The following is an 8,853-nucleotide window of genomic DNA, read 5'->3' as shown; positions in this document are numbered from 1 at the left end:
AAGTTGAGCCAGGGGAAGTTCAGGTTGGATATTGGGAAAAAATTCTTACTGCAAGTGTGGTTAAGCATTGGAACAGGCTGCCCAGGGAAGTGGGAGTTACCATCCCCAGAGGTGTTAAAAAAATCTGTAGACAGAATCATGCAATCTCTTTGGCTGGAGGAGGCCTTTAAGATCATTGAGTTCAACCGTTAACCTAGCACTGCCAGGTCACCACTAAACCACATCCCTAAGCACCAGAACAACACATTATTTAAATACCTCCAGGGATATTGAAGCCACCACTGCCCTGGCAGCCTGTTCCAATGCTCAATGACTCTTTCAGTGAAGAACTTCTTCCTGATACCCAGCCTAAATCTTGTGGCACTTTGTGACATGGTTTAGTCGTCATGGTAGTGTTGGGCTGATAGTAGCAGACCAGTCTGTGTGAATGTGTGCAGCCATTCCAGGGCCACTAATAAGACTGAATGATTTCACAAAACCAAAACAAAGAAGAGATAAAAGAATACTTTTAATTAAAGCATGGTAGGAACAATTTGCTTTCACAGATCTCTATATATTTTTTCTTTTTACTTATTTTTCTTCAGAGTCTTTTTGAAAGAATTGCTAGCCTTTTCTTTTTTTTTGCATTAATAATAATAAAAATACATGTGCTAATTTGGTAAAAGCCTAGTTTTTTAATCGTACTTCACTATAGGTTGCTGCTTGTCAAAGAAAAGAAAATGCTGGTGCTTTTGTGGTGCAGTGGACTGCAAAGAAAGTAATAACATCTATCTCAAGGGTGATCACTGGTTCTCACAGAATTTCTTTACCTTCATTATACAGAGACTTTTCACTGTTTGAAAGATTGCCTGGCATTAAATATTACAACATGATAACTCTGAACCCAGGTCCCTGGTGGTTTTCAGCCACTGAAACTCTTTTGCTGGCTGCTAATGAGCTGAAAGTGCGTCAGAAATACCCAGGATTAAATTTCATTCCAACATAAACATTTAAAAGCATGAATTAGTTATGGCTTTGCCTCAAGCACCAAAAAAAAAGTAAAAAATATCTGCCCACTTTTAACATTTATCCTGTTTATTTCTGTGCTGAAGGAAGGATGTGATGGCACACTAGCTGGTTTACTCCCCCTGCACACACGCTATTGGTGATGTGAACATCTGGCATTAGGAAATAAAAGAGCATAAACCGCTCTGTCGCTTGACTACGTGAATCAATCTTCAGCCAGAGCTATGCTGAAAAGAGTGGATGCTGGATTAATTTCTGCAACAGTTGTGCCTCAATCTTCTGGAAGACTCAGCAGTTTTCATATGAATTTTTCAAAATATTTCAGGTGATGTGAGTGTGTTTCATAAATGGTGTTTACTGTGGCAGAGTGGGCTGAAGTTACTTGTTACTTGATGTCTTTTCTAGTAGATTTTATTTTTATTGTTTTTCCTACCAGATATCTATTTGGTATGGTGGAATAAAAGATTTTAATGATTGTATAAGGTGTTTGTAAGTCAGACGGCAGAAAATGACTAAAGGGAAATATGACAGCTAATGTTTCTTTCAGTCACTGAAGATCTTGTTAGAAGACGTGCAGAACACAACAACTGTGAAATTTTTTCACTGGAAGAAATCGCTTTACATCAGCAGGAGATAGAAAGACTAGAGCATCTTGACAAATGGTGTCGAGGTTTAAAAATTCTCTATCTTCAGAATAATCTAATTCCAAAAATTGGTAAGTGTTTTCTGGTTATCTTTCTTTTTAAATGGATTTACATGCATAATTTTGAAATCAGAAAAAAATCTGTGTTATGTCGTACTTTAAGGGAATGTAGACTGAGTAACTACAGAAAAGCTCTTTGTGGATCTACTCCTACAGAATTTCCTGTCTCCGTGTCTTCAGCAAATTTCTAAAGAAGCTAAGAAAATTTCAAGAGAAATTGTAAACGAAAAAGATAATACTGAGATACAAGTCACTTGATTATGAGTGTGGAACACTTTTTATTGATTAGAATCTCAAAAATCAAGATACTATTTAAATATCCTGGCTTTGTGGCAATCAGATACAGTTGGAGGTGTTAAAAAAATGTGTAAATATGGCACTTTGGGACATGGTTTAGCGGTCATGGTGGTGTGGGGTTGAAAGTTGACTTTATGATCTTGGAGGTCTTTTCCAACCTTTATGATTCTATCATTCTGTGATTTTATGATACCATGGACTGTTATCATAGGACCAACTCTTCTGGCTTATTTTTAAATTCAGTTTTTATACCAATGACATTTTTTGTTAACTTTGAGATAGTTTTCATTCAGATAAATTGATTGCTTTTGTGCATAAAGACAACTTTTTTTTGTGGCAAAGGCTCAATGGTCTTCCTTAACCACAGGAGAAGTTCTAACTTTGGTCAGTGTTTTGTGGTGTAAGTTCACATGTTTGCTAGGCTCTCTACAGAAAGATACAGTATTAAGCCTTGGACTGGAAAAGCTTAGACTCTACAGATAGTGTGTAGATGAGGAATAGAAAGTCAGAAATGCTTAGCAATTATATTAGCATATTTCTCTGAAGTTTCTTAAAAGGAAGAAAAGAATTGAAAGTTTTACAGTGAAACTCAGTGCTCAGGACTTGTAGGCAAAGACTTTAAATTCTCTGGAGGGGAAACTGTTGCTGTATTTCTAACATCTGCATTTCATACAGTGGAGGAATCTTTTTCCAGAGAGATTAAAGTTTTTGTTCCTCCTTTGTGCTGTTCTATCCCATCAAATGTGAGACTAAAATAAGATTTTTTTTCTCTGTTGCTGTGTCTCTAAGAAAGCACAAGATTCCATCTCATTCTTTTGTTGACACTCATAGCTCCTTTAGGTTAGTATGGTATATTTTTTCAGCAATCTCATTTTTGAGGCATTTGATTTTTGTCTTAACTTAATCTAACTGTAGGAGTTGGAAAAGTATGCAATTTCCTACTTTATATATTCTTGTATAATGTGACAGCTTTCCAAGATAATGCTGTAGTAACACATGAAAAACCACAAAACCCCACAAAAATAATGTTTAAGTACTGAACAGAAGAGTTGCCAATATGAGCTGTGTCACAAAGTGCTGAATTTGAGAAATAATTCTTCCCCAAGGATACTGACGTGTCTTGCAGAGCACGCAGCAGTTTCAAGCACACTTCATAGCCAAAAGGTTCGTATTGCCTCTGTTGGAATCACAGAATCAGAGAATGTTGGGGGTTGGAAGGGACCTGAAAAGATCATCCAGTCCAGCGCCCCTGTCAGAGGAGGATCACCTACAGTAGGTCACACAGGAACGTGTCCAGGCAGGTTCTGAATGTCTCCAGAGAAAGAGACTCCACAACCTCCCTGGGCAGCCTGTGCCAGGCCTCTGTCACCCTCACAGTGAAAAAGTTTTTCCTAATATTTTTGTGGAACCTCCTATGCTCCAGCTTACGCCCATTACTCCTTGTCCTGTCATTGAAGGCCGCTGAAAAGAGCCTGACTCCATCCTCCCAACACTCCCTCTTGACGTATTTATAAACATTAATGAGGTCACCCCTCAGCCTCCTCGTCTCCAAGCTAAAGAGACCCAGCTCCTTCAGCCTTTCCTCATCAGGGAGATGTTCTACTCCCTTCATCATCTTTGTGGCTCTGTGCTGGACTCTCTCCAGCAGTTCCCTGTCTCTCTTGAGCTGAGGGGCCCAGAACTGGACACAATATTCCAGATGTGGCCTCACCAGGGCAGAGTAGAGGGGCAGGAGGACCTCTCTCCACCTACTAGCTACCCCATTTTCTCCTCTTAAAGAAAACGTTTATGTAGCCCTCAGGATGAGACTTACCTGCTGACCAGACAGTAAGTTGTAAGGCATCCACTGTATGGGTGAGTCCTCATTCTTTTATTTTCTATAAATGGAATAAACACTACAAGATACCTCTGGTCTCAACACTTGTCTCTTTGTGTGTACAGGCACTGCCATTACAGAAATGCTGTAAGCCATCCTAAGTTGCACCAGTGAAATAACTTGTCTGTGTTTTGTTACAGAAAATGTGGGCAGACTAAAGAAGCTGGAATATTTAAATGTAGCTTTGAACAACATTGAAAGAATTGAAAATCTGGAAGGTCAGATTTTAAACAAATTGTTTTGCTTTTTCATATTGAAACACCTACGTTATAATTTAGTATAAAGGAGAGTGGAAGCCTTTAAGTATGTCCATGTGTAAAAGGTACTTGTTGATGCTCAGAAACAGCATTTTTGAGCACAGCATTTCAGCAAATGCTTCTTTATAGCAGGTGCTTCCTACTGCTGAAGTTTGTTGGGTTTTTTTAATGCTCTGCAGGCTGTAAAAGTCTCTTCCGTGTAACATTTTGTCATCAATTCAGCAATTAAGTGCCAGGTACGAGAAGGTTCTACTCTGTGCAGAGGTTGCATTGGCAGTGTGGGCTATTTTTAAAGAGTTTTTCAGATGATTCCTTTCTTTATTGTTACATGAAGTCTGTTATGTTTTATCTGTTAATTCTTTATCCTGTCACTATCATTTCATGTGCAAAGATGTAGAAATTTCCAAGATCAAAGTCAGAGCCTTAGAGTCACCCATAAACACATTCCATATTACTTGAATAATTTCTGACTTGATTGTGTTTCTTTCTTTGTTCTGAGTAGGCCAGCTGCTGAATCTTTAAAAGGTCCTCCTTCACAAGAGAAACACAAATAAAGAACCTGTGGTTTTTTATTTTGTTTTGTTTAGTATGAGTTTGGTTTTGGATTTTTTGAAGTCTACAAGCTAATTCAAGAAGATGACTTAAATCAAATAAAAAAAATAAGCAACTAGGCTCAGCATAAATTCGTAAAAGTTGAAGAAATAGCTAGTACATTGAGTATTTGGCAATTTGTTGAGAAAACCTGCATCTATTTTCATGCCAGTAAATTTCAAATTCCTCTATCAGGCTGCATTATTTATTACTGTGATTTGTCATTTACTTAGGAGTCAGAACCTTTGGGAGTGAGCCTTGCAAAAATTTGGGTTATTTAAATCCCCTAATAAATCATTTTGAGTTGTTTATTTTCTTTCAGCACCACTATGCATAAAACACTTGCCAAATAGACCTGCAAAGAGAAATAAGTGATTGTAATGATGAAAATCAGAGTTTAGCTTGGTCTTCACTAAACTTTTACTCTTGAGAGTCAAGGTTATGATTCATGGACAGATTATGATAAAAGGAGAGGCTGATAAAATTTGGATGCGGATTTCCCTGAGCACAATATTAGCTAATTGAGAGTTTCTGTTTATAATAAATTGATTTGTTTAACAAACATTTTCTCATTGGTATTTGCAATTCAACCAGTGATAAAGTAACACAATGATAGCTGAATCTATAGAGTGGAAAATCTTGTTTTGACTTGGAGAAAATTTTTATAAAACCTTATCTTTACACTTGAATAATGTCAGCTAGGATTAACAGTACACAGAAATGAAACCCATAGCTGATCCTGCTCTGCTGAAACAATTAGACACTTCTTTAGCCATATCATGAAAATTCAGTTAACGAGGGGTACCAAGGCAGTCAGATGGTTAAAACTGAAGTCCAGCTTATCCAAAAATGAAACATTTAATAACTCATCTAGTATACCAGCACTGACCAGAAAGCTTTAACAGTGATAAAACCAATAATAAGTTTTGATATTTTGTATTTTATTGAGGTTTTTTTTTCCTTTCTATGAATATTGTGACCACATAAACTTAAATTTGAATAATTCTTTCTCTTGTGGCTTGGAAAAGACCTATTCTGTATCCAAGAGTGTGCACATCTATTTGTGTGTGTGAGTATATGTCATGTGCATTTATGTTATGAACAAATTAAATTAATTTTTTTAAAACAGGCTGTGAAGAACTGAAGAAACTTGACCTGACAGCAAATTTCATTGGTGAACTCTCCAGTATTGAAGCCCTAAAACACAATACACATCTGAAGGAACTGTTTCTAGTGGGTAACCCATGTACTGAATTCGAAGGTTATAGACAATTTGTAGTGGCAACTCTTCATCAATTAAAAGTAAGATTAAAAAGATTAAATTTATATCCAAATCCATTATAGACATTGTCAACTGAACACACTAATCTCAAGCAAAATAAATACCTGTGGTAGGAAAGCTAGTAGCAATTTTCTTACTGTCCACAGGAAATTGAACTCTATCCTGAAGGATAAGTGACTACAGTAAATAATGTGATAATAAATAGGTTCCATTTTGAGTAACCCACATGCATTTTCTAAATTTTCTGTCATTTTTATTGGCAATCTTTAAAAAAAAAATTGACAAAACAAATACATTGTACACTTCTGTCTTTTTTCTCATTTGTTTTTATGTACACAGTGTATTTTTAAATTATTTTCATGAGTGCAGAAAGCCATGCTTTGGTACTATACTAACAATATGTAGCAAACTAAACTAGTGTAAGGCAATGGAAAGATAGAATTTGATGTAAAAATGTGCTATATTGCGACAGCTCTAAGGAGATGCTTTGAGATTGGGGTTTTGCGCGATGACTGAACTGGTGTAATGATTTCCTGTCACTGAAACAGGTAGTCCCAGTCCTGAAACATGCTCCCAAAGTTTCCCTAGGAGAAGCGCAGGTGCTTGTGTTACTATAGATTTAAGTGTCTTGGTTGGCAATAAACTAACACATTAAAAGAAATATTTTTGTAATAGCTCCGCGAGCTGGATCAAGGTGAGACAAATATCAGAAATGACTGAAGGGACTCTTTCTACTACATGGTCTAATAAAACCAACTGAAATTCCTTGAAAATGCGAAAATGCAGCTCTCAGACACACAAAACCATTTTCAGCTCTGAATAGCATCTTATTGTTAATTCTTTTCAGTACAGTAAAACTACAGTGCATTGGAGGTTTGAAAGGTGTATTTTTAATTTCATACAGAAAGTAATCTATCAGAAGTAACATACAGTTTAATGGATTTATTTATCTGAATATGTTTAAAATTTCTCACACATCTATATTGATTTTTTTTTTCCCATTGGGAAGTGTTTGGACAGTAAAGAAATTGAACGTTCAGAGAGGATTCAAGCCCTTCAAGACTATCCAGAAGTCAAACAGAAAATCAGAGAACAAGAGCAAGCTTACCTTCTCAAAAGGGCCAGAGAAAAAGAAGAAGCTCAAAGAAGGATGCAAGAAAGAAAGGACAAGAAACAAAAACCAACGGGATCTAAGCTTGGTTTTGACAGGTAACAGTGAGCAACAACAGTTTGTGAGTAAATGTTAGTTTATGTGCTCTCTCTTCATGAAGAATTTGGTCTTACTCATTAAATATTAAGTTCCTCTTAAATCATTTTGTTTGTCTTTATGTTGGTTCTACCAGAATTATTTCTCCTCATACATGTTATCTCTAATGAAAAATATAATTAGAAACATAACTAATTACTGACCTGCAGACAGTACAATGGAATTTTTGTCCCAAAACTCCAGTCTAAATTGTCTATGTGTCAAAATAGTGTAATTGATAACTTCTTTCAGGAGAAATCATTATTTAAGGTAATACAAGGGTCCCAGAGAAAGCAGCTGTTCACCTATAATTTCTTTTACTTTGGAGTTATTAGGTGTGAAGACTGAAATGGGATATTGCAGATCATTTGAGATATAAAAGGCTATGGAACACTGATTTCTATACTTCTTCCACGTAATATCACTGAGATCACCTAGATAGCAGAAGGATTTTTGTCTCGGGTTGCCTTCCACTGCAGTTACCATCCATCTTGTTTTTAATCCAATAGAGACTAAGTTCCATAGAGCTGGCTATGGAACTTTGTCCTCATAGATCACAGCTGTATCATAAATTTAGTTTTCTCTCTATACTGATGGAGAATTTCTGAAGGTTACAGAGGCTTAGGGCTAGGGGGAAAACTTACTCAGGTTCTAAGAAGGCAGTTGAGGAGATGCCTGAGTAAAATGAATTTTTAATCTGCTACTGCCCGATATTGGGAATAATTAAACATCACACAGACTGAAGGTTTTCTTTCACCTGAGAATTGTGAGGATATCTGAAAATTCTGCTTCTGGAATTAAATCTGTTGAGCTGTCTGTCAGAGTTTTCAGAGAGTTATGCGTAACCATAGTATCACTTCTTAATTAAGCTTAGTTAAGCCAACGAAAAACATTATGTCACAATGCATTTTATTGACTAATGAAAGAAGCAGAACAGAGAATGTTATCCAAATATCTAAGGTACTGTTATTGGTAGGAATTACAGAGTGGTTAGTATCGAGTTAAAAAATATTATTGCAAGAATTCATTAGCAAGTACTGCTATTCTTCCCTATTTTCATTGGGATATATTCCCTGTGATCTGGTGTAGCCCGGACTCTGTGCAGGACAAAGAAAACCATCAGGCTGAAGGAGATGGAGAAGACGAAACACAGAGAACGACTGAAGATGATGAAGATGACAGAAGATTTTGGGAGGAACCTACGCCATATACTCCAGAATCTAGATTAGAAACTCACAGATATATTGAAGAAAAAAGGAGAGCTAAAGAGAATAGAAGGTATGTTTTGGTTTTAATATATTGTGTGAACTGGAGAAGAGGAAATTTTTCAAAGGTACAGTGAAGAAGTAGGTGACTGCCTCACATTAAATGATACTGAGAACTGATAGCTGAAATGCCTGTTGTCTGTGCAAATATATTTTAATTTAAATGGAATATTTAGATTGTTCATTTTGTTTGGTTTCATCTTCTAAAATTTATTTATGATACCCTCAAATGGATTTTTTGAATAAAATTTCTCTTTTCAATTCCATTTTATGGACCTCAGAAGTTTTACTTTTCTTTCAGCTAACTAACATGTTTCATGTAGTTCATTGT

The 8,853-nt window shown here is 36.2% G+C and overlaps 1 protein-coding gene across 1 annotated transcript; it reads left to right on the top strand.

Moving 5' to 3' along the window:
* Positions 1–1,552: 1,552 nt before the first annotated feature.
* Positions 1,553–8,535, top strand: LRRC6 (leucine rich repeat containing 6; the record flags this gene model as incomplete). The annotated part of the gene is made up of 5 exons (XM_009876438.1): positions 1,553–1,720; positions 4,022–4,099; positions 5,859–6,031; positions 7,021–7,220; positions 8,347–8,535. Coding segments are annotated over 5 exons (808 nt in total), but the record flags the coding sequence as incomplete, so codon positions are not given.
* Positions 8,536–8,853: the final 318 nt, after the last annotated feature.

The sequence above is a fragment of the Apaloderma vittatum genome, unplaced genomic scaffold (genome assembly GCF_000703405.1).
Source record: "Apaloderma vittatum isolate BGI_N311 unplaced genomic scaffold, ASM70340v1 scaffold23229, whole genome shotgun sequence".
Classification (NCBI taxonomy): domain Eukaryota; kingdom Metazoa; phylum Chordata; class Aves; order Trogoniformes; family Trogonidae; genus Apaloderma; species Apaloderma vittatum.
This window is presented reverse-complemented; position numbering and strand designations above follow the sequence as displayed.